The sequence below is a fragment of the Euphorbia lathyris genome, chromosome 3 (assembly GCF_963576675.1).
Source record: "Euphorbia lathyris chromosome 3, ddEupLath1.1, whole genome shotgun sequence".
NCBI classification, from domain to species: Eukaryota; Viridiplantae; Streptophyta; class Magnoliopsida; order Malpighiales; family Euphorbiaceae; genus Euphorbia; species Euphorbia lathyris.
The window spans coordinates 35,097,617-35,123,952 of NC_088912.1; the positions used below are offsets into that span (position 1 = coordinate 35,097,617).

At 34.7% G+C, this 26,336-nt stretch overlaps 2 protein-coding genes and 1 long non-coding RNA gene across 6 annotated transcripts; 1 reads left to right on the forward strand and 2 right to left on the reverse strand.

The window, feature by feature from the left end:
- The first annotated feature begins 2,640 nt into the window (after positions 1-2,640).
- On the forward strand, positions 2,641-8,364 carry LOC136222399 (arogenate dehydratase/prephenate dehydratase 2, chloroplastic). 2 transcript variants are annotated; one of them, XM_066010132.1, is made up of 12 exons: positions 2,641-3,031; positions 3,138-3,205; positions 3,298-3,390; positions 5,891-6,091; positions 6,175-6,255; positions 6,547-6,642; positions 6,726-6,803; positions 6,903-6,992; positions 7,083-7,147; positions 7,295-7,376; positions 7,446-7,522; positions 8,059-8,364. In XM_066010132.1, exons 1-11 carry the CDS (start codon positions 2,749-2,751, stop codon positions 7,503-7,505), a joined length of 1,197 nt encoding a protein of 398 aa, XP_065866204.1. In that variant the 5' UTR covers positions 2,641-2,748; the 3' UTR covers positions 7,506-7,522; positions 8,059-8,364. The 2 variants fall into 2 exon arrangements, with proteins under 2 accessions (XP_065866204.1, XP_065866203.1); XM_066010131.1 differs by having other exon boundaries at positions 2,642-3,031; positions 8,052-8,364.
- A 1,161-nt stretch (positions 8,365-9,525) lies between these two features.
- Positions 9,526-12,069, reverse strand: LOC136223842 (NEDD8-specific protease 1). Of its 2 annotated transcripts, none has more exons than XM_066012011.1 (3): positions 11,786-12,067; positions 10,778-10,942; positions 9,526-10,446 (listed from the first exon to the last, which is right to left on the reverse strand). In XM_066012011.1, the coding sequence occupies exon 3, from the start codon at positions 10,394-10,396 to the stop codon at positions 9,680-9,682; it is 717 nt and encodes a 238-aa protein (XP_065868083.1). In that variant the 5' UTR covers positions 10,397-10,446; positions 10,778-10,942; positions 11,786-12,067; the 3' UTR covers positions 9,526-9,679. The 2 variants fall into 2 exon arrangements, 1 of the variants encoding a protein (XP_065868083.1); XR_010686157.1 differs by having other exon boundaries at positions 10,207-10,347; positions 11,786-12,069.
- Positions 12,070-19,320: 7,251 nt separating this feature from the next.
- On the reverse strand, positions 19,321-22,872 carry LOC136224045 (uncharacterized). Of its 2 annotated transcripts, XR_010686261.1 has the most exons (4): positions 22,624-22,872; positions 21,854-21,945; positions 20,055-20,097; positions 19,321-19,915 (listed from the first exon to the last, which is right to left on the reverse strand). It is a non-coding gene; the product is annotated as an uncharacterized lncRNA (long non-coding RNA). The 2 variants fall into 2 exon arrangements; XR_010686260.1 differs by lacking the exon at positions 21,854-21,945.
- Positions 22,873-26,336: the final 3,464 nt, after the last annotated feature.

A 26,336-nucleotide genomic window follows, 5' to 3' on the forward strand; every position in this document is an offset into this window, starting at 1 on the left:
ATTGCCATAGGATCGTTGCTATCAGTTCAACCGACGAGGTCCCTAATTCCAGTAAGTGATTAAACCAGACCAAAGAATCGTTTACCCCGTCCATTCTATTGTCAGAGAAGAAAATTCCCCAGACTTGGCGAGCCAAAAGACAAGAATTGAAGATGTGACTTTCGTCTTCTCCGGAAGTGTTACAGATCGGACAGATATTCGGATGCGAACTGTGTCTTAGCTGGAGGTTGGTCATAGTCGGTAGACATCTCGACAACATCCGCCATAGGAAATTCTTAATTTTTGGAGCTACGTCCAACTTCCAAAGCAACTTCCAATTGACCGTGTTCTGCGTATTAGCTTGCTCCTCAACTAGACTAACCCCTAGGAGGTGTCCACTCTTCATGGAATAATCACCATTAGTAGTCTGCTGCCAATACCAAGAATCGCTCACCCCTGGGCGACCACACGGGATTGACAGAATCAACTTCGCATCTCTTGCGTTGAATATCCTGTTGATCCTGTCCCTCCGCCACTCTCCATACTGGTCTAAGAGTTCCTCCACCTTCTCCACCCTCTCTTCGTTCAACTGGCAGCTAGTAGGATAAGGGTTATCAGCATCAGGCAACCAGGGGCTAAGCTAGATGTTTGACGAACTTTCTGACCCGATTTTACGACGCAGCCCAACAGTGATCAGCTCGCGACTAGCGAGGATGCTTCTCCATGTAAAGGACGGATTATGGCCTAAAGTAGCCTGTAGAAAATCCCCTTAGGGGAAATATCGTGCTTTCAAGATTCTAGCCACCAATGATGTCGGGTTCTGTAAAATCCTCCATCCCTGTTTTGCTAACAAAGCTAGATTAAATTGGTGGATATTACGAAATCCCATACCACCGTCAGACTTCGGTATACTCAATTTATCCCAACTCTTCCAATGTATACCAGATGGATTTACCCTAGCAGACTTCCACCAAAAACGGTTCAGTAATTTATTCACATCCTCACAAAACTCCTTTGGCAACAAAAATAAACCTATAATGTATGTAGGAAGCGCCTGTAATACGGATTTGATTAGTACTTCCTTACCGGCCCTTGACAAAAACTTCTCTTTCCAATTATTTATCCTTGACCACAGCCTATCTTTTAGGAACTGAAAGGCTCTCATTTTACTTCTCCCAACGTCAATTGGAGCTCCCAAATAGTTATTGAACGCTGAAACTTCGTTTACCCTGAGTTCATTGAGCACTTCGCCCCTCCCTGTCAGACTGGCATTGCTATTGAAAAATATGGAGGATTTCTGGGTGTTGATTTGCTGTCCAGAAGCCTTTGCATAACTGTTTAAGCACTCATGAACGCACTGGGCTTCGACTTTGTTGGCTCGGAAGAACGGCAGACTGTCATCGGCAAATAGCATATGCGATATGCGTGGGGCCTGACGAGCAACGCGGACACCATGAATTCTGCCCTCCCTTTCTCTTGTAGATAAAATTGCGGATAGTCCTTCCGCGCAAACCAAGAACAGGAACGGGGACAGCGGATCTCCTTGACGAAGGCCACGTTGAGGAATTATAGTGCCAAGCACTCTTCCGTCGTGAGAAATCTTGTAGGTTACCGTAGAGACCGACATCATAATCCATTGGATCCAGATTGTGGGAAATCCCAATTTCTGAAGCATGTGTTCAAGGAACCTCCATTTGATGCGGTCATATGCCTTGCTTATGTCGAGCTTCAGTGCTGACATGCCATTCTGACCGTTTCTCATCCCTTTCAAGTTATGTATGATTTCATAAGCAACCAGGATGTTATCAGAGATTAGTCTACCTGTCAAAAAAGCACTTTGGTTAGCTGAGATAACATCTGGAAGGACTTGTTTAAATCGGTTAGCCAGCATCTTTGTCAGTATTTTTAGAAGTACATTGCATAGAGCAATGGGCCTTAAGTCTGACACTATTTTTGCACTCTGCTTCTTCGGCATGAGGATGATCAGTGTTTCATTCAGTTGTTGGGGCAAATTATTTGAACTGAGATAGGAGAGACACTCCGCACTGACAGAGGGGCCCACTACATCCCAGAACCTTTGATAAAACGCTGGGTTGAGTCCGTCAGGATCCGGACTCTTGTCAGGCTGCATTGCAAAGCACACAATCTTTACATCCAGTGCAGAAAAGGGGCGGGCAAGTATATTTTTACTGTGTTCTGAAATTTTGGAGCGGACGCAATCTAGGATAACAGTGTCATCAATTTCTGTACTGGTGAAAATGCCTTTGAAGTAGTCCGTTAACAACTCTTCTAATCCATTACCCCACGAGCGACTCTCACCTGCCTCCGTCTGAAGCTCTTTAAAGCTATTTTGCCGCTTTCTTTCAGAAGCATAAACGTGGAAGTACCTAGTGTTTATTTATCTTATATTTAATGTTGCTATTTGCCGTTTGGATTTGTTGTAAAAAAAAAAACTGTTTTTCAACATGGGATAACTAACTATGAGTTAACCTATTTACCAAACATGTTCCTTGTCTCATTATAAGTACGTGCCGTATAATTGATGTGAGTGTAATTTTACCACGGCTTGAAATTTGTAACACACTGTATGCGGCCACAAAATGATGATGATGTAATAATGTGAAAGCATACAAACGTAATTAATTACTCACTCACACCCTCCATCACCAACCCTTTCCCTTCTTTTATTTTTTTTAAAAAAAAAAACATAACTTCCCCTGCTTTTCTGCCATTAATCTCTCTCTTTCTCTCTCTCGGGCAACCAATTTGATGGCTTCTTCCTTGTCCAGATCTCCACTAAATCTCCTCCCGGCGCAAATTACTGTCAAACCTTTGCCGTCCAATCAGATTCAACGTATAGGCATTGCGTCGCCGTTGATTCCACTTAAACGACGCCGTGTTGCAATCGTTTTAGGCGTTATCAGCGGAGAAAACGACGGAGCTGTCGAAGCTGTGGAGAAGAAGAAGAACAACAACAACAGCGCTCGAGTAGCTCTCGAAATGAACCTGGATGCTTCGTACGACGTCGTTTCACGTGACGCGCTGCTTCCCAGTATTTACCGAGTTTACTCTCTCTATATATTAATTACTAACGAACATTTGAATTTGATGAATAATTTCATTTATTGATTTACTTTTGCCTCGATTTGTTTGCCTAGGGCCTCTATCATCTTCTGATTTATCGACTTCTGTATCTGAGGGGTCTCGTCTTCGCGTTGCTTATCAGGTGATTAATCAGTTTATTTTATTTTTATTTTTTTGTATTTGCAATGAATATGAAGATTTACGATCATTGATAGGTTCTAGATATTCATATAGGGAGTTCGAGGCGCCTACAGCGAGTCAGCTGCGGAGAAGGCATATCCGAACTGTGAAGCAGTGCCATGCGAGCAATTTGACACGGCTTTTGAAGTGAATTCTTCAACCCTCCCTTTTGTCTCTCTTCATACTTTTTTCTATACATTTGCTATTATGCTTTTCTTCAAAATTTAAATCTGGTGTCATTTTCTCTTAGTAGTAACTTTCTCCGTTGGATGCTTGATTATTAATTTAAAATGTTGCGGTTAGATACTTAGATGTACTTTTCCTGAAATAACTTTTGGTAGTTGTCTAGTCCATTGCATTGAACATGCCTGCAGTCAAAATTAATAAAGCCAATGTGCGATTGCATTTTGATCTTGTAATTGTATTGAATACAGTGATTAGAAAAGGTGAAGTCATGGTGGACTGGTGATTTGCCTGTTGGAAATGGGGGTTTCAGTATTGTTATTGGAAGGGAAGCTAGACCTTTGATCATTGTTTTTGTTGCTTTATGAGCTATTGCTATATAAGATTCCCTACAACAGGAAGTGCTTAAACAGGATTATTGTTTGAGAGAAAATTCAGTTTCAAGTGAAATCTGTTTCTGTCATAACTGTATCGATACTATTCTTGGTATATCTGGTTGGTATGATTGCAATTATTAAGAATTTAGAGTCCCTGAAGTCCCTTGCTGTGTAAGTTTCAGCTTCTTCAGTACTATTTCAAACATATGAGTTTGTCTATTATTATTATGTCCAACATTATTTTGTTGCCTTGAAAATTGCCTTTTAGATTATGTTGCCAGGCCATCATGTTTCTGGTTTTGTATGGTAGTTGCCTCCTAGCTCAGTTTTACACCATTTATAGGGTCGTGGCAATAATATCTAACTCTATTATGGGAAAAGAGCAATGCTGTATTTCATAACAGTTGTGCTTTTTGAGTTCCAAGTATTTCAAAGTGAATTTGAGGTTAGATACGTCACACAGCATAGAAATACCCCAAAAATTGTGTAGTTATCCAATAAAGCTTCATCTGATTTTGTTGTCAGTACCCTTCATACCATCAGCCAAATAGACAATAATTTTTCCCACCCACAATATTCTAACAAAATAGTTTCAATTCTTCCTCAGACTTTTCTAAATCCACCTTCCTTTATGGACAAGTCGCAAGTGAATAAAGTGGGTCTCATCTCTCCACAACTAGAACAGACCATACCAAAAATTGCTGCCTCCTTCGTTCAAATCAAGAGAATGAAATAAAATAAAAAAAGGGGTCCTAATCTGGTTTGTATGCTCTCGAATAATAATTTCCTAAGTTATACTTTGGTAGTAAATGTAGGCATACATCCCGTCCCTACTCCGAGCTTCAATTCTTTTAGCAGTTAAATGCTTCTTTTGTAATTGTGAAACTATTAATTGCCATTTGTTTTGTCTCTTAGGAAGATATGAATTAGGCCTTTTATTATCTTTGTAGGAGGAAGTATTAGGCTTTGTCTTATGACTATTGTTCAATGATCAAGGTCTTACAAAAAGAATATGCTCAACATCCATTTGTACAATTTCATGTAGACCTCATCTTCATCTTTGTTCATAATTGGTATCACCCTTTGTACGAATATCAATTTTCTCAATCTCCTGGTCATATACATAAAAAACTTGATGACCCTCAATTATGGACAAGTGGATGAAGTATGTCCTTTTTCTTAACAAGTAGACCTGAATTTTCTGCCTTCATATTTTGAGCAAGACAATGCAGTCTAACTCTTCCACTCTACGTTATCTCACTTATTTTGCTGGTTTAACTTCAAAAAGACCCTCCCCTCAACTTCCTCCGTAAAATATTTCATGGTAATCTTATGGGTTCATTATGGCTTCAACAAGTTTCTAACACTGCAAGGTTTATGCAGCTCTCGTGCAGTCCTAATTTATTCTCGCATCTTAGAAGACCCTGTTTATTGGGGTCAATTGCCTCTACATGGAATCTACCTCTATCAACCACTATTCTAATATCACTTACGGCTAAAATTGAGTGATTGTGGTTGGAATTATGGAAAATGTATCATGTTTAAGAAAAATTTGAAATACAAAATTCTGAAGTGAGAGAAAAAATAGAAAATTGATTATTTTTTTCCAATTATACTAGGTGAGATAAATCTTAATTTTAGGCTAAAAACTATCCTAATAATTACTTAAGTAAATTTCTAGTTTGATTTTGATGCTTCTACATCAAAGGAGCTGCAAGTTGGGAAGAAAAGCCATTGGCATGGAAGAAAAGCAGATACAACATTTTTTCTACGCATCTAATAGTTAGCATCATCTCCTTCTTTTATCCCATTGGGAGTGTTTGTCCCTTTAGGTGCCTAAATTTCAAGCATGCCATCACATTCCTTTCCCTTGTTGTACTTTGGGTAGTTTCTTATTGTTGTGAAGTATCACTTTTTCAAACCTATTTGGCATAGTAGCTGAGAATAATTTAAAGAACCAAATAAAAAGCTTTTAGTTTTAAAATTTTCTTTGTTTGTAGATTTTTTTTTGTAATGAATGCCTGAATGTAAAATATGATCCTCTTTATAAATGTTCATGTATACTCTTTTTTATCAACTCCATTTAGGCTGTGGAGCGGTGGCTTGTGGATAGAGCAGTTCTACCTATTGAGAATTCTTTAGGTGGGAGCATCCACAGAAATTATGACCTGTTACTTCGTCACACACTGCATATCGTAGGTGAAGTTAAATATGCTGTTCACCATTGCTTACTAGCCAATCATGGTGTTAAAGTTGAAGACTTGAAGAGGGTCTTAAGTCATCCACAGGTATCGTAGAATACTCCTCACCCCTACTCCCCTGCCTACTTTCGTGGTGTGTGGTGTTATGATGTTGCCTTTTCAAATTACAGGCCCTTGCTCAATGTGAGCACACTTTAACGAGTTTGGGGTTGGTCAGAGAAGCAGTTGATGACACTGCTGGTGCAGCAAAGGTGGGAATATATGTGATCTTCTTTAGCAGAATTTTCTTCTTTTGGCAGTTTTAGATTGTGAAATGCCTGATTTTTAAGTTCTGAAATGGTGGGGGTACTTTTTTACCTCATTTCCAAAAAGTGCATCATTACACACCTGTTTTGTTGGAAGTGCAAACTACAAAAAACATATCAACCTTGTTATATAAATTACATTTTTAAACTCTTCTTTAGTTGATTAAAATAAGGACTCTTGGTTTATGTTAATTAATGTGTTGGAAGTACTCATGGCTCAAGTAACTTTCAATGTAGCATGTTGCACTTCACCAATTGAATGATGCGGGAGCTGTTGCTAGTTCTGCTGCTGCAGCTATTTATGGTTTGGATATATTAGCTGAAGATATTCAGGTTGCATTTACATGTCTTTGTATAGTGAAATAATTAGACTGACGTTAGATATGCAGCATTACTCATTGGTTTCTTTCTGACAGGACGATTCTGATAATGTTACTCGATTCCTGATGCTGGCAAGGGAGCCGATTATTCCTGGCACAGACAGGCCATTTAAGGTTTGTCCTTTTGTTATACAATAATACTGGACATGTATTTTTGCCTGTCAATTTTGCTATTGCAAGCTTTTATTGATTTGACTTTTTTTTAAATCTCAGACAAGCATTGTCTTTTCACTGGAGGAGGGTCCTGGAGTGCTTTTCAAAGCACTTGCTGTTTTTGCTTTGCGGAAAATCAACCTTACTAAGGTGTGTTTCATTTCGTCTTGTGGTATATAACTGTATTTGCAGAATTATGTTTGTGGATTTGTGGTTTAGATTCTTTTCCTTTCTTAACAGATTGAGAGTCGTCCGTTGCGGAAGCAGCCTTTGAGAGGATATGACAGCAATAACTGTTCTCCAAAGTAAATAATTTACCATATTGACATTTTATTCCTAGAGCACCTTTTATACTAGCTTCAGTTAGAATTTCCCACATGCTTTACCTTGTTTCTGTCTGCCAAAATAGGTTAAATTTTTTTTGTCTGATTCATTAAAATGGTATTTTGCAGATATTTTGATTATCTTTTCTATGTGGATTTTGAGGCATCAATGGCAGAGCAGAAGGCACAGAATGCCCTCAAGCACCTGAAGGTCTGTGTTCTTCTCGACTGTACTAGAGTGGCATAAAGTATTACTGACAAGGGAGATTTTCTGTGACAGGAATTTGCTACATTCTTGCGAGTTTTGGGGAGTTATCCAGTTGACACTAGCATGATATGAGAAGATATTCACACGTGGTAACTACCTAACATCTTAAAACTGGTCCATTGTTAACCAACATTAGAAAGAAGATTCTTTTTTGAAGATTGTTACATAAATTCTCCAAAGTTCTCATGATCTGCACATTACTCGAATCTGACATAACTGTTCAGCAATCATCATTTCCTATGCTAGTGCTTTAAGAATTAATTTGGGATTGTTGTTAGTATCCTTCAACTCCTGGTTTTAAGAAATAATTTGGACTACAGTCCTGGTTATTGATTTTGGACTCTCGTTTTCATTCTACGTTGCACGGAAATGCCTCTTCAGTAGCGTTTCTGCGTTACGTGTCCGTTTGAAGGCTATGCTTTAGAAATAACGTTTCTTGATGTCCATTTTCCGTTTCTGTACAACATAGATTTTGATGTATCTACATTTGTTGATAGTAACTCTAGGCTCTATTATGTGAAAAAATTTAGTCGTGTTTTAAGATCTTATTCAAACTGCATAGGTACGTTTCATGTTTGTTTGTCAGGATATGCTTTTTGATATATTTTCAATTGTTAGGATTCAGCCAGTGTTGGGATGTTTCCCTGTTCGGTTTTACGAGCTTTTACTTTGATGATAGCCGCTCCGGAGAGATCATTGCCATGAAAGTTTCCCTGATCCTGAATTTGATAATCGAAGTGATGATTTATCTCCATGTCATTGCAATTTTGCAGCATGTTCTCAACGTTGGCTATGTAATTATTAGGAACATAGAGCCATGGTGTTTGGCACCTTTTTTTGTTGATTCACATTGTTACAGATGTAGACCCATGATGTGCAACAATGCAATGCACCACGTGTTATAAATTTTATTTTATTTTTTTTAGTAGTTTCTGAGGGTACCATAATATGGAAAATATAGATTGATTTATTACCTTGAAAAGAAAATCAATTGATTTGATTAACCCAGGCAAAATATATTTCATTGGCAAATTCTAAGAAAAGAAAATTAGCGGATTATTGACTGGTGAATACTTGAATGGGTGTGTTTGACAGGTTAGAATTGCAAATTCAAAACACGTGCACAAACAAATTTTTTTTTTTGCTTTTATACCTTAAAACTTGCTGGGAATTTTATGTCTAGATAAAGATATGCTTTTAAATAAGTATTATGATATCCCCTTCGTTAGATGGTCTTCCGAAAGATCTGCTTTACAATTTTGCTCTGAAAAAATGCTGTTTCAGAAGCTTATGTTGATAAAGCTTAGGAATATAATTGGATAATTTAAAATCTATACCCCTTCAGCTTAGATCTTATCTTTTTTATAGACCCTTACCTTCAAAACCGATTTACAAACATAAAAATCTCTTAACTTTTAACAAATACTACACATAAAAATCTCTTAAATTTTAACAAATCCAATAACATGTAATAATAGATGATGAAATTATATTCTAATAAAAACCAATTCTTGAACTTCTTGATTTTTTGATTTTTTTATATCATTTAGATGCTATTTGGTCATGAGAAAAAGTTCAAAAAAATTGTGATTTAAAAAATTCAAAGTGGCTAAGATATGAAATATTCTAAATAATTTTGATCTTTAGATTTTGAGATCATCAACTATTATTTTAATTGTTTACTTTTATTAGAGACTTTTATGTTAATAAAAGTCGAAGTTAAAGAGATTTTTATGTCCAGTTTTGAAGATAGGAAAAACTATATAAAAAACTTAAAATCTAAGCTAAGGACCATTGGTGTAATTTAACCAAATATAATTTCACAAAGGCTATGCAGAGTATTATAAGATAAAGAGGCAACTGAGTTTCTTCAGTAAGAGCAATTTCAATGAATTACAAGTGGTGTAAGAATTGTAGCATCGTCAAAAGTGTCATGTATTCAATTCCTACTTCCATCTGCTTTGACATGCTTAGAAAAGAAAGTTTTAGCAGGTGGGAAAGGGAGGGGTTACTTCAATACCATCTTAAGTTGCAAGAATCGAATCAATCAGCTCACAAGAATATTCCTGCCGGCATAATGCTTAAATGCTGAAGCACAAACAATATGGATATATTCCATACTTTTATGATTGAAATCCCAATCGGCCTGGGGACTCTCCTTAATCCTAATTTACAATAAACAAAGACAACTCGATTGACATAACATGATTGACACGATTATATTTTTTCTAAAATTAGTGCAGACATCATGTACTTAATTTTTCTGATGAACAATCCTCATTGCTATTCATTAGACTTCTAATCAGCGAGAGAATTTCATTCCGCATTGCAGCTACTACTGCTGGATTAACCTGCTCCTTCACAACAGCAAACCACAAACCATCTCTATTTTTCTCATCACACCTTTGATTCCACTCACATATGGCTCGTGCAACCGCTATAACATACAACCCGCAATCATAGCCATTTACCTGTTGCGGCGAATCAGTACGCTCCACATACTGGCAACGAGCTCCTGCATCAGAAGAACCTATAAATTTCACAACAGCTTGATAAAGTTGCAAAGCGTGCCATTTGTTTGTCGCCGAATAGCTGTCATGATGAATGAAGACATTAGCATCTCTCTGGAATGCAAGTAAGCTCCAATGTGATCCTCCTTCAGCAAGGCTAACATCATCATTGTTATTGACAGGAAAGATCACTAATTTCTTTTCTGGTAGTTTAAGGGGTTCTACAAAATCCTTGAGACTCTCCATATCTGAGCAGTTTGATAGCCAGAAAGCAATTGAAGGTGAAACAAGTAGGATATCATCTGAAGGATAGGTTGAAGAAAGATAACTGAAGTAGAACTCGATTATTCGATCATTAAGGAAAAAAGGGCCACTCAGGATATCCAGGTCCGATTGCCTGAGAACTGCATCATTGTAGCTGAGTATCATTTTATCAGCTCCAGATCTTCCCATCCTCAGCTTATTTGCAGGGACGGATCCAGAAATTTTAGATAATGGGCAAACTATATATAAAGGGCGGCCCGGTCGCATTACGCGTCCCCGCTGAGCGAGGGTCCGGGGAGGGGTCCCACCACAAGGGTGTATTGGGGGCAAGCCTTCCCTTGCCAATTTAATTGGCAAGAGGCCGCTCCTAAGACTCGAACCCGTGACCTCTGGTCACACGGCAACAACGTTTTACCGTTGCGCCAAGGCTCGCCCTCTAGATAATGGGCAAACTATATATACGGTGTAAAAAAACGACTTAATATGTTTTAGCAGAAAACGCACACTACCATTCTCAGTATCAAGAGGTATCTAGAAATAACTAAAAAATGAGGGTTCCAAGTGAATTACTCTCTCTGCTAGACTGTGACTATCAGTTGCTTGGCCCCTTCTTGCTCTCACATGAATATAATCTTGCTTGGGGAGCTCAGATGATTTACTGCTTTGCTCAGTTGGCTTCTTATTAGCAGCAGCTGTTTCTTCAGATGTTTTCATTCGCTTTCTATTTGAGTCATTCTGTCACAAATACAAAAGTAAGTTACCGTAAGCAATACCAGTTCAGAATTTGTATCTTCTCACATCTTAATTCTATAAAGCCGAAATATTTGATACCACGCCATAATAACAATTACATACTCCATAGCTGATTTTAATGAAATAAGGCTTTAAAGAAAATTTTGCACATAAAGGTTAGAAGTGGAGTAAACAAATCAATGGCTCAAAAACAACACAAATATTCAGTTCAACTTTAGAATTTTCAATTTCAATTTAGTTGCACACAAATCAATGGCTCCATAGCAGAACTTGGATGGCTTATGAATTGAAAATTAACCATTCAAGATCCCTTCAAATCCAAATACAAGAATAGCCCCAAAGAAGTTTAAAAGTTACTGTATTCCTATGTTTCTCAAATTTCTCATAAACCAAACAGAAAAAGAAGAAGAGGAATTGGGAAAAGAGCAACCCAAAGACACTTAATTGTTAAATCAAATGTTAAATTGCTCAATTGGTTCAAATTCTTGCTAATTTGCTTGTAAATTGTTAATTGGTTCAAATCAAACCCTTGCTTAATTTAATTTAAATTAGTTCAAAACACTTAATTGATTAAATTGGTTCAACACACTAAATTGGTTCAAAACACTTAAACTTAATTGGTTCAATTCGTTCAAAATACCAAACTGGTACAGATGGTTCAAAAAAAAAAAAAAATGGTTGAAACCCTTCTTAACAAAGAAAGCATACATTCAATATATATAACTTCAGCAAAAACAAAAGGCTCCTGCAACTTTTGCAACCAACAACAAACAACCACAAACAACCCAATTAAAGATAAATAAAGCAAATAAAAAACAATTCAACCTTCCATTATGGGGTTCTGAATCCTTCGATCGAGTTGAAGGAGGCAGCAGACACTGAGACTTTGATGGACGATGCCCAGAGGGAACGACCGGACTCGAATTGAAGAGCAGCAGAACTTAAGGGCAGAAATTTTGAGAGAATCAAAGATCGAGAGAGAAGGTTAGGGATCCAGTATTTGAAGATTTTAATTTCCTTTTGCCTCGACAAAATGAGAGGGATTAGGAACGTAACTTTTTTTTTTTGTCCTTCTGTTAGACAAAACGACGCCGTTCCCTACCTTGCACAAACCAGCAACACAGCTTTTCCATCAATGACGTTTTTTATTTGGTGCAAAATTTCCAGATATCTCAAACTAATAGCAGCAGGGGGCGGAGCCAGCCCACAGCCCGGGGGCCGAAGCCTCCGGCTCCGCCTTTGAGTATCGTTAGTTTTATCTCGTATAGCCCCTGTAATATTGGTATATATTTAACCTATGTAGTATTATTTCAATAGTTTAAAGTAATTAATTTTGTTAAGAATTTTGTTTTAAGGTGAGATGTCATGGGTTCAAACCACACCAAGCTCATTTTTTGTTTTATTTAAATTTTATTTTTTCAACTGGACTCTTTATTGTTTTATTTGAACTTATTTTTATTATATCTTTTTTTTTTAATCTATTATATCTATTTTTTTAAGAATTTATTATCTATACAAAAAATCAACTTCTTATTTTTGAGACCAATTAACTTAATTTCTAAATTAAATTTTATGAAAAGTATAAAAAATTTATAGCTAAGAATAAAAAAAGTGTGAAAATATTATAATTTTTAGCCAACGTACCAAAACGACAAAGTTTCAGTGTGCTGGAAGTTTAAAAAATTTTGTCCAACCCTAACAGGCTGGACTTCGAAAAATTACTCTCAATAGTCGTACTAAAATTAGCTCTCTCAACTGTCAATTCCTGGCTCTGCCACTGAATAATAGTAATTTTATTGATTTCTAGATATCAGTGGGGCAAGTGCCTCTATTACCTCCAATATAGATCTATCCCTGCTTATTTGTATATATTTTCCTGATTAAATATACCTCAATAGTTAGATTCATAATTATTCACATTTCAAATTACACTGTAAGGTAAACAAAAAATTGTAGTCTTTTGTACATTGAGTCTAGATCCACTGTCCTCTATTAAGAAATTTAAAAGAATGTATCCATATGTTCATTGGATAAATGTTTATTAGAGGAGACTACATGCAAAATACTCCAATTCTAATCCTAATGTTTACATTACACGTGTAATTTCAATTTTTATTAAGAAAAAATGAGTTTTTTCATTAACAGAATATGCGTAATTTCAAGCATACGTTTTGAAGAATAATCCTAATATAAAAATACACATGAAATAATTAAAAAAAAAACTCACCTTTTCTTTGTAACATCCTTTTAGATTTCCTACTCTCCTAATGAACTCATTCCAACTCCTTATCATGCAAGTCTCAACCCAAACAGAGACAGAGCTGTAGAATTCAAAATCAACTCCATTTAGATTTTAGCATTCTTTGCAAAATTTTATAGGTAATGCCTAAAATAAATCACAGGTGCTAAATGACAGAAGAAAAATTGAACAAGTCGAAAACATTCGATGTACAAAATTGATGAAACTACGTAGCAAAATCAAGGAAAAACTGGGAAAAGATAAGAGATTGAGATCTAATGATGGATGTGTTGAAACACCTTTCCACATGATTTTGATTTGACAAAATTATTTAAATGATGATAAAAATATTCTAACACATTAAATTTAAATGCTTTGATTTATTACACTAATGTGTTTGTTCAATGTTGAGTTTAATTGTTTATAAGACATTGCGATTAAAAAAAAGCCCAAAGGCCCATAAAGTGGAAGTCAAGCCCAAATCAACACATCAAGACTATTCGGCTCAAAAGTTCAAAACGAAGCTGTATCAAGTGAAACGACGACTCAGCAAGAGAAGGATCGAGAAGCCTTCGTGGAAAAAGCTTCAAGTGGAAGCTGCTGAGCTGGACGACAATGCAGTCTGGACAGCGGCAGACAATGTTCAACTTCTAGACAAAGTATTTCTACTTTGGGAAAAGTTCAGAAGGCGCATGAAGCTGTCTCGTGGACTTTTCCTTAAATGTCGAAACATTCTGCCGAAGACTGACGAAGACAGAAGATGCGTGAATCCTATTGGCCAACGATGCTGAGCACGCCCAAAGTGATAACGACAGGAAGTCGTTTCCCTCCAATGGTTATTTCGAAATTCGAAATGACCAGGTGCCTCAAGTGTCACTATATAAAGGCCATCCATTTGCTTCAATCGATGCAGATCTTCAACTAGTCGAAACGCTGACCAAATTCATACTTGAAGTTTCTGTGAGAAGAGCAAAGCAAATACCTTACACCAATTCTTAACTTTGTGTAAAAGTCTAGAGTGATTTCCAATCATCTAAAGTGTCTTAGCAATCATTGTTTAGGACAAACACTTTATCATTTCTAGAAGAATAGAAAGGAGAGGCTGAGTACTCGGTTATAGTACTCAGCGTAGATATAGGAGTGAGTAGAGGTATAGAGGAAGGTACTCTTGTTATACCCAGCTTCTATCTGTAAAAGGTTTCGTGCTCTACCTTTAAAGTGCTCAGTAGAGAATTCAAAAAGCTCGGAACGAGTTCTGGGGACTGGACGTAGGCGGAGAGGCCGAACCAGGATAAGTCTGCTGAGTAACATCTTTCTAACCCTTAAACTCCTTTAATATATATTGCTTGCTATAAAACTGACTAAGTAAAGAACTCACGCTGAGTTAAGTTTACTAAGAAGCTGAGTTCAGGAATAGACTCTAAGTGCTATTTCCTGACTCAAGTAAAGAAGCAGACTTAGTCACAAGTTGACTAAGCTTGTGTCTTGAATCTACTTAGTGACGCTGTGTAAATCTTTTCATAAGAAAAGAAGTCAGCCTTAACGGACAAATTTTTAAATAGTTCCTATCCCCCCCCTTGGAACTAACTTGTCACGTTATAAGGGACCAACAGGATGTAGTCGTAACCATTCATCTTACCTTTTTTTTTTTTTTGCTCAACGAGAACCATGCGAAGTGGACTGGTTGATACCAACTTTGTGAAGCGAAACCCTACAACAACAACAACAACAAAGCCTTAGTCTTGAAATGATTCGGGATCGGCTAACATAAACCATCATATAAAACCGTGAAATCAAGTCGTGTCAGCGACACAAATTCTCTCGAAATGCATGAATCGAAACCCTACACGGTAAAAAAATTCTCCTGAAATTTTCTTCCTGCTTTTTTAGCTAGGAGATAGTTGTTTTTTTTTAGCTTAATAAATCTTGAACCCTTAACTTATCACACAAAAACAAAAGACACTCAACTCCTGAATTTTAAAAATGTTCTATTAACTTCTATAGTTATTTAAATGGAACAGTTAATCCCTTAAAATTCACTTGGTTAAGTAATGAGAAATTTTGAAAAGATTGAAATTTGTACATTTTAAATAAGTTTAAAGGTAATAGATCACTTTAAAAAAAAGTTGAGAGATAAATAGGTACTACCTTTTAAAGAGTTAAATGGTTGTTTTAAGTACGTTCAGGGTAAATAGAAATTTTTTAAATCTTCAAATTGAAAAGAGAGAGGTTAAGTATAGAGGATTTGAAAAGAGAGAGAAATGCTTGTAATATAGTGTTTGAGTTGGAAAAAAATAAATTATCAAATGGATAATTTTGTTTTATATTTTTTTCTTCAAAAAAAAATAAATATTAAACAAATTTACCCTTTGACTTTTAATTGTTTTTTTAAGTGTTAATCAGTTTGGGTTATATTTGTTAACAAAATCAATCTTATTGTACATGTTTGTTAACTTTTAAACTACATAGTTTATGTTTGAAAATGAACAAGCCAATGTGGAAATTCATACTTTTGGTATGAAGTTGTTTCTGTTGTATATAAATACTTTGTATCTTTCTGTTTTTATGAAAATTAATAAGATTGAACATTAAAACTTCCATATTTCTACAATAATATAAGAATTATCATGGAGTATCCATTTAGTTATTTGATTTCAATTATTCAATCATGATGAAGAAGTCCTCAGAACAAGAGATGGAATTTGATTCACTTTCAAATCCTCAACAAATATCTTCTTCTCCAAATCATAAAATCGTTGACAAATCAAACTAAGCATACAGTCCACAGAGAATCAAGATAGATCGAAAAACAAAACTACAATTTTTGCAACATCTAATCAATAGATTCTTTTGGATCTACATCAGTTTCTGATAATCCGAGCTTAATTCTCGTCAGTACTGTTCTTAATGGAAGAAACAATTATATTCCATCAAGTCACTCTATGACTTATGATTGCATGCAAAACTACGTATGAACTTTATCCTTCAAGATCTTCAACCATATGAGAATTCTCCAAAATTTTGAGTGTATGATTGAAACCTATATATAGTATTTTTCTGGTTGGTTAACTTGATTATAAAGAAATCTCAGATGTTTTTCTCTATGCAACATTAGGCAGAGCTCTTTAGACATAATTACAACAACAATTTGAATAAAACAATAGATTAAAACTTATCCATCTTAAACAAGAACTTGGGAAAGTCATTTAAAGAAGTCTTTAAATCTCTTTTTTTTTTATGAAAATCAACCACTTATGGGATGAAATCTCAATTTTACAACCTTTCCAAAATTGTTCGTGCAGTAAATGTAGATTTAGATCACTTATTCATAATCTTTTGTGAAATGCATCACGTTATGCACGTTTTTTAATCATTTAATAAAATCAAATTATACATCAATGAAAAGCTAAATCTTTATTTTTGATGTAAAAATAGAACACTTGATCCAATTATATCAAATTACTACACGGAAAACCAAGCTAAATATCATCAGGGTCTGTTAGTTTTAGTTAATTGATTATTTTTGGCATGGATTATTGTTAGATTTATTAGCTGGCGTGGAAAATCATATTTGTTGTGTGAAGCTATTTTTTCGTCGTATATAAATACTCTGTATCTTTTTATTTTTCTGAAAATTAATAAGATTGAAATTTGTTTTTCATATATCAGAACTTTTAGCTTTGTATAAGATGGGATGACAGCCATCATAGAGAGTTCATTTATTTGTTTGATTTCAACAATTTAATCACCATGAAGAAGACGGTTGATGCGCCATGAGCTTCGCTCAAAGGCTCACTAAGCGATAAGTGTACCCTGTCGTTATCAAGTAATAAATTTGGACAAGTCCAAGTATCGAATCCATAGTATTTATACCGCAAGTGTCAAGCTATTAGGCTTCTAATATTATCTAGGTGATAGGGGGATTGGATTGATTGGTTTTATCTAAGTTAATCCTACTCCTAAGTGATTTTAAGCAAGGCAATTGTTGAGCGATTTCTGTAAGTGCACGGTATACGCTTGTAGTAATAAAAGATATCAAACCCACAGGGAACGTTTTTTAACTAAAACTTATTTTAATTCAGTTTTATTCACGTCTTTAGGTTTAACCTTAAGAAAATCGTTTAATTAATTGTATTGGTTTGGATTAATTAGGATTAGATGAGAATGTTATATTAACTTAGAGTACAATTCTGTCTTGAGAATTAATCACAAGCCAGAAGCTTTCGTGAAAGAGAAATGTGTATAAAACTTATTCGCATTAAGCAAAGAAAGCAACTATAACTTTGGTAAGATTATGAACATGTAATAATTCAAGAATTTATGCAATTAAATGGCTTCGAACTGTAGAAATCTCTCTGGATCGGAGCAGATTTCTACCTTAATCAAATTAGTATTTTATATCCGATAAGCCGCGCTAACGATCATATCATCCGTAAAAACTAATTCTTTCAAGTGTTCAACAAAGTTTCTTTGTAAATATAATTGTGTAAAACGTTTTAATAAAAACACCAGTTTATCATTTTGAAAATCATTTTGTCAGAACAACATCAAAATAACAACAGGAAGAATATATTGAATAAGATAAATGTATTATTAATGAATTGTGAATCTTCACAAGTTAACAGAGAGGAAGAAACATGGATAGCATTTTGACGAAAACTTTGAGATCCGGGTTGTCAATCTTTCCTTCAAACTCTGTAGGTTTGTCAGACCCTTTTGCGCTTCAGCCGTTAGTTCTTCTCGCTGAATCTTCGGAATAGAGACCGCTAGGTCTACTACCAGAATGAGAATTTGTCTCTGAACAATCTTTGAAACTAAACTAATCACTACTGTGTTTATAACTAATCTAAGAACAACTTGTGTACATCAAGTTTGTTTTTACAGAAATGTATCTAAACTTCTAACTCTTTTCTGAATCAGAACATAATAACAACTCTCTAAACTATAATTTCTCCAACTTTTCCAACTCTTGAATTCTGAAATGAATCACTTATTTATAGTTGGTGAATGTTTGTAATTGAGGGGTCGTGTCCGCTGGTGAAGGGTCGCTTTTATCCAAACGAACAGACGTGTTTTTTGGATTTCTAACATGTGAAAGCTGTGCAGAATTCTTCGCTGTCTCAACTGAGATTCAGGAGGCACGGAAGAAGGCTGACGAAAGTCGAATTTTTGGTGACTGAGGTTAGCGTGTCGCGACTGAGATTTTGAGAATCTTAGTCGCGACAGGGACGTTTTCCCCGTCTCTCGGCCGCTTCTTGTCTCCTTGAGTCGGTCTTCTGATTAATACGTATTTTTGGCACGTAACTTAGGTTTTTCCCTCGTTTTAGCTCCGTTTTAGCTCCTATTTGGATTTAACCAAATAATTAAGTACCTTGCATCAAAGAAGTATATAAAGACGTAAAAATATTCTAAATGAATATAATTAGCACGATTTCAATGTAAATTTAATGTATTTATATATGATATTTTAGGTATATTTTGGGTTTAACAAACTCCCACACTTAAGCTTTTGCTAGTCCCGAGCAAAATTTCACTGAATTTATTCTTTAATCAATCTCTTTATAAATAGAACATATATCCATATATTCCTCTTTAAATTACTACACCATAGAATGCAAATTGCAACGACACTGATTCGTTGTGTTTGTCATCCAAAACTGTTGCAATATGGCCAAAAATGGGCTAAGGCAACGATTTTGGCCAATATATTTTCGTTGGTTAATTCACGGTTGCCTTTTTGCTCAAAGGCAACGAAACTGTTCTCTATTGCAACGACCAAGATCTCGTTGCGTTTTGTTTCAGGAAAGTGCAACGGTCGAAGGATACAATTTAATGCAACGAAAAATGTACCAAAGCAACAATTTTACATTTATTAATCGTTGCCTTTCTAAGAAAAGGCAACACTATTTTAAATTAAAGGCAATGTTTCAATCTCTAAGGCAACAATATTTCTAGTCGAGAAGCAACAGTATTTTATAGTAGTGGCAACAGATTTTTAACCTTTAGCAACACCTTTTGTGATACTAATGCAACGACTTTATTTAGTAAAGCAACAATTAGTTTTCAATATCAACTATTTTTCATTAACAAAAGCAACACAGTTTTACAGTAAAGGCAAGGAGTTTAATTTATAGCAACAATTTTGTCTTACAAATACATTAGTTTACAGGTACAATGATGTTTAGAGAAGGCAACTCCTTTTCAAACAAACATCCCAATGTAACAAAATCGAAAAGTACCTAAAAATTAACATCTAAAAGTACCATCAATACCATAAATAAATAAAGTCTTCACATGCATATGAATGGTCTGAGCTAGTTCTCCTCTAAGCACATTCCTCTCTGATTTCCATTTTGAATCGCTAAGTTGCATCTTCAGACATGTTCTTACACGTAGCAGCTTAACTCCTATCAACTTCTTTTGTTTTCTTACACCTAACGGCTTCACCAAGACCTCACCTTCGATATTAGGAGATTTCTCTGCATCAGCAGAGAAAAGCTTTGAAGCACTAAAACATCTGGACTAGAGGATTGCGGGCCAATTTAGTTGATTTCTGTGCCAAACCCAAATGTTGCTGCTCTAATAGAGATGGCTAGTAAAATTATAACACGTTTTCCCCACTGAAGCTATGAAACACATCATACTTCCTTTTACATGAAGCAGCAGCAAAAGAACATACCATCATGGCTAGTTATACAGTGAACAGATCAATTATCCTACCAGAGATCATCACATGAAAAAAACACAATTAGATTTTTCGTGAAATATACATTAGAAATGAAGATAAGGAAATAAGCCGTGGAACCATGAAAAAACAAAAAAAATAAGCCATGAAGGACTGAATTTTTTACTTACAGATGAAGCAAGAGAAATGTGATGATATGATTTCGATGTTAGGCTGCCACAAAGAGAGGAAGTGGGTAAAGAGTACAGACAAAAGACTTTGATCGGTGTAACATATATGAGGGTAAATTTACACATAAAATGAAGTATGAGTGTAAATTTACACATTGAGTTTCATTTCACAATGCATTTATGGACAAAAGTTACAACAGTTATACAATACATATTATTCCACAGTAGTAGAACATGTATATCAACTAATGCAAACCAAACTTCTCCGAATTTCAGGTAAATACAAGTTGCTCCATTTTTTTTTACTTTCCTAATATTAGTTTCAGCTAATTGCATAACAAATATTAGCAAAATAGTTTGCATATGTCACAGGAGATGTGTTATATACAGCCTTCATCATCTTCATCTTTCAATTCCCGACAAGATGAAGTGACGGCTTTTAGGACTAGAACCTCATTGGATACAATTGAAACATTTAGCCTCTAATCGTTATTGTCGTGTGACTGAGAGGTCACTGGTTCGAGTCTTAGGAGCAACCTCTTGCCAAAAAATTGGTTATTCAAATTTTATGTTCAAAGTTGACTTCTCTAATCGTTGCCAGAGCTTAATGTATTAAAATAAAAGATCAACGACCTCGGGGGGTACTCAGCTTTTTTCCTTTGTTTCAACTCTGAAATTGCTTTGAGCTACACAAGTTATTAATGGAACTCAACATTATGCTAGCAATGCCCTGATATTGAGCTCATGCTTTAAAAAACAACCTATGACTATATATAAAACAAAAGTTGGCTGGAAACCAAGAATAGGATGAGTTGAAGCAAGATTATTGGTTTAAAAAATGAAAGTGGAGCTTTTAATATATACTCTTAAGATCTATCTAAAACAAGTTATACATCCACGAATAAAATAAAGATTCCTTCTATTCCCTTAATAATAAAAGCACTATTCATCATCACATGATAGAAGAAAATTGATTAATAATGCACACAAAATGTTTAGCATTCTAAACTTTCGGTATAGGCATCACGACCTTGTGCTTCCTGAGAAACCAATTAGGACAGATAAATATAAAAAAGTCCAAAAATACTTTTAGAAGCCTTATATACTACCAGATTTTAGAGATAAGTAATTATCACAGAAGGCAATATTCACTTAAGGCTTTTAACCATAGTTGTTAAATCAAGATTCGACTAGTGACTCGAAATCCTCTTTTTGTGAATCAGGACTCGTGAATCAAACCAAATCGTAAGATTCGGATCAAATTCAAAATATCATAAAAAATAAAATTAACCATGTTTAACTTTAAATATTAGTCTAAAAATACAATTTTATTATCCAAATAGAAATTATATCAAGTTATCAACCAAGCACTTAAGTTAAAATTCAAATCTAATGCAAACATAATAAATAGAGAAGGACAGTTGAAGAGCACGAAAGAAATAGAAGAGAAAACGAAAAGAAACACAGAAAGAGAAGGAAAGAAAGAAAGAGTTGGAATTTGTAAACTCTAAAGAGTCTCCTAGTTTTATTCCATAACTTTTTAATTACTTTTAATTTTGCACACGTTTTTTACTCTTTTTAAATTAAGAACAGTTTTTCTTAATAGAGTTCATGAATAGACTGAATCGGCCCATTCACCACCAATTCAGTCAATTCATGTCCAATTCTGTATGATTTCAAGTCATACTGTAGATATGGCTCGAAATCAGAAAGAATCGGATTGAATCGTACAAGTCGACTCACGACTCGTGCAATTCTAACAACTATGCTATTAACTGCTGCTACTGCTTTAAATTCACCTCAATCTTGAACATATCAGTGCAAGTAAGTTCTTAAGAGGCCAACTGGAACGATTTGGAAGATTCCATGGGCCATAAAAACCAAATAGTACCTGCAGATGACAAGCATAACCTTACTAATGTAGCATCTGTATAACAATTAAGCACTAATCCCATTACTCTAACATACTAACTTTGAGATAATAACCCCGTGCTTAGGCACAAGCGAATCCATTCATAGTTAACTATCCTAACTTATCAACATGATTAGCACTATATATTTTCAATTAAATGGACCATTAATACATTGTAGACAATAGACAACCTGGTAAGATTATATCATGTTGATTCTTTGAGCTTAAGATATCAACTTCGAGAGCAATTGATACTTGTCAAATTCTTCATGTCCTTTCAACACCTTTAGGCTTAAGATAGTCTCCAAAAATTGGAGGAAGCCACTTATTAGAAATAAACTATAAGATATAGCTGGTACAATATAATAACATACCAGGATCTAAGAGCATAAAAACTAACCATCCTTCAAGAAATAAACTATTTTGATATTTCAAGTAACAATAATGAAACAAATTGAGAATCACTTTACAACACTCACCCTCTAGAACACCGAAACACATAAAAACACAAAGTAGTCCTTACAATTTGAAAAGGTTAAGAATGACTCCCAATGAGTTATATCAATCAGTATGAAATCATAGATGCACGATTATAACAATCAAGGGACATAAAGCACACATTGAATGAGAATATAGAACTAAAAACAGAGTCAATACCTATTTGATTGGAAACTGATGAGCCTCGGTCAATCTGTCGATGCAATGTTAGGTTAGAAGACCTAAAAGCGTTTTTTGGTAACAAGTCCAACGAATAAGGCACTAAAGGTCGATTATTTAATAAGCTGATGATAAATTGTTTAACCGATGAGAAATCGTTTTCCTAACAGATGAGAACTGGGGAAAGATAAAAGGATTACAGTGAGAGAGTGAAAGAGAGAAAGGGAAAACCGCAGACTGTAAGAGAGAGAGAGAGAAAGGCCAAACGATAAAGTGAGGGAGGGAAAGTAGTTTAAATGAAATTATTGGGGGGAAGTGAAAAGTTAGGGTCAAATTAATGGTGGGAAATGAAAATTTAGAGTGAAATTAATGGTGGAAAATAGAAATATTATTTTAATAAAATTTATGGTAGGGAGTGAAAGTATTATTTTTATATTAAATTTTTAATTAATCGGATTAAATTTTCTATATATTAATTAATTGGAACACAAATTATTTTAGTTGTTTTTTTTGTTAGTTATTTTTTATTACTAGCATATGGATGACAATGGGTATTCTATCCATGCGTACCGGACACTACTCAATCTTATTGGAATTATCTGTACTCTGTATAAAAGGGTACAAGACGGACATGGACTCAAAAAATTATATGTGATGGATATAGGACGGTATGGGAATACCCCTAGGATACGGGGTACCGCCATATATTTGTCTTTAATCTATTGATCTTTGCCACTAAGTCAATTTATTTTTATTCATTAAGATTGATTTAGAATTTTTGAATTTAGAATATTTGCTAAATTTGTAGATGAATTATTTATTGATGGTTTATTAAATTTATCATTTATTAAATTTTATTTTTATTTTATGTATTAATCCTTAATGGGTAGAGATCCACGGGTACCCACGATATAAATGGAACGGGTATGAGATTCATGAAATATACCCGTTAGGATAATAGAACAGGTACGAATAATGAAAAAATAAACGGGTAAGAGTTTGCGATTAGAATTACCTGCATGTACCCTACTCATTGCCATCCCCAATTACTATCTAAGAAATATTATTAAAAATATATATTATATACTTTACACTATTTTAGTCAATAAATGTAATTATTTACAAATTACATATAGAATCATTAATGAATAAGTGTTTGAAATTAAATTTATTAAATTAATTAGGTATAATCATTGTATTTTCATTGAATGCAACGTTGGAATAATACTTTTACATGGTACACCGTTGCTTTATCTAGTTTCAAGTTGAAAAAGGCAACGACATGTTGTAAATGTCATATTATTGTTGCCTTAGTTCAAATTAAACAAATAAAAATAAATCAAATGCAACAGTTTATACACAATCGTTGCATTTGACTTACATAAACATGAGCAGTCAATTTTTTTTTGGATAATGCAAGATAATGCAACGATTCACGGCAACGATTTCTGAAAATTGGTTGCTATAGGCAATCTATGGTAAGAAAAACTTTTCATGGTAAATTTATACGCAAAGTATCAAACTAGCTAGTGTAAAAGAGATATATCATTCGTCTTGTATCTCAATTTTTATATTGAAGTATTCGGGGCGGTGTAAGCACGCATGTTTTTGAATCTTTCGTCTCAAGGCATTTCAAAGCACAAAATTTCCTTTCCCAAACCTAAACTATTACAAATATAGATTTATTAAGGACTTAGGTTTAATGTATTTACTTAGTCACGCCCGTGATAAGGGTGGTCTCGTCCGTGACTTTATATGAATTAATTTGCTTTTGTGTTACTTAAAACTTTAAACACGTTTAATTTTGCTTTAATTTCTAACATTCCTTTCATATCTCGATCGTGATAAGGTTGGTCTCAATCGTGGCCAAAAGTACCATTGTTAGACAAGGTGCCGAACGGCCTCGCCCGGACGGACCGGGGGGTGGACACCTCATGGCGACGTAAGCGGTGATTGGCGCCGAAAGCAACCAATCGTGGAATCAAGCTGCTCGGCAGGACCGGAGCTCGGAGTATGGAAGAGTCGCCACCCACGAATGGGAAAATGAACACCGATCCCTTGCGGGAGACCGGTGAGGGTTCGGGAAACTTAGGTACGAGCCAAGAAGGCTAGCTCCTTTCTGGAGAAAGGCTACTAGGCACCCCGACATCGCCCGGTTATGAACCACCGGCCTCCTACTCAGCGTGTTAGGCGATAACGGACTAATCGCATATTTCTTTAAGTTTAAAATTCGTTTGAAACCTTTTCTTTCTCGCTTTGAAAACCGTTTTGAGCATGTCATTAAAAGCCACTTTAATAAAGAATCACCCATTTACATGAATTAAAAATACATAGGAGAGAGAAGGGGGAGAAGAAAGAATTGATTTGTTTACAACGTGATTTATGTTTTATATTATACACTAACTCTAAGCTAATCTCATTCCCCAAAACGAGTTTATTTACATGGTTCGTACCTTAATCGCCGTTGGAACGATTTAGGTACGTTTTAAAACCCCGTTAATTTACATGACATCGACTCGAATCGCCGTTGGAACGACTCGAGTGTTTGAAAATGTGGAATAAAAACTTTAACTCCAAAAACATGATTAGGCATACAAGTCTATTTATTTTGTACAAACCATTTAGTTAGGAAAACGATTCAAAACTCTATTATTTACAATGAAAACGATTTTAATTACAAGGTTCGCCTAATCCGTCGTTGGAACGGATTAAGGTTTCAACACGTGATATTTTGGAAATGGTTTAAAAAACGTCAAGAAAACGTTATTTACACTTTAGGAATATCTAGAAAAACTTTAATTTAAACAAACAAATTAAATTCTCTTTTTGTCTTTTATTTTCCCCTTTTTCACTCAATTATCCTCCACTTGAACATAATTACACTAATGAACCAATTAAACCAAAATTCACCAAGTAAAACTCATTTGGAATATATACATATACACAAAAATAAAATAGAAATACATATATATATATATAATTTTATCTAAAAATAAGGATATACTTATAGATAAAAAGGAGTAAGAAATACTATATGATATAATAAAGAAAATGAAAAAGAGTACTACATATAATACCTATTCATTCTAATTCAAAACATGTAAAAACAATGAACCAAACTCTTAAATGGGAAGAATAACATTGAGTTCCAAATGGTTTTAAGTAATAAACATATAGAAAATAATTTTCACCCTAAATAATAGCTAATATAACTTAAATGTGTCAAAACTATATATATAGGAATATCATACCTTACAAAACCAAATCCAAATGAATTAAACCCAAATACGAAATATATAGCTACATGATACGTAATTGATAGTAATAGGACTCAAAAATAATTTTTACAAATACATAACATAATTAAATACGTGTATATACAAGTAGAAATATAAAAAAAAAAGAAGAGAAAAGAGGGTTAAAAATGGAATTTTCGGATTCCAGCAGATTACTGACGGAAAATCTGTCGCCAATCTGTTGTTAGCGACAGAAAAGGCAGAATTACAGAAACAGTCCAGAAGTTTCCAGATTTATTCAAAAGCTTTAGATTAGATCTATTCTATCGTTTTGGGTCCCCGAACTACCAAAATTGGATCATAGTCTAAAACGGAGATCCCTAAAACGACGTTTTATTTTTAAAACATTATTTAGAAATATTTTCAAAAACTTATAATTACAACGTTTTTTAATTCTCGAACTACCTTTGAATCGGA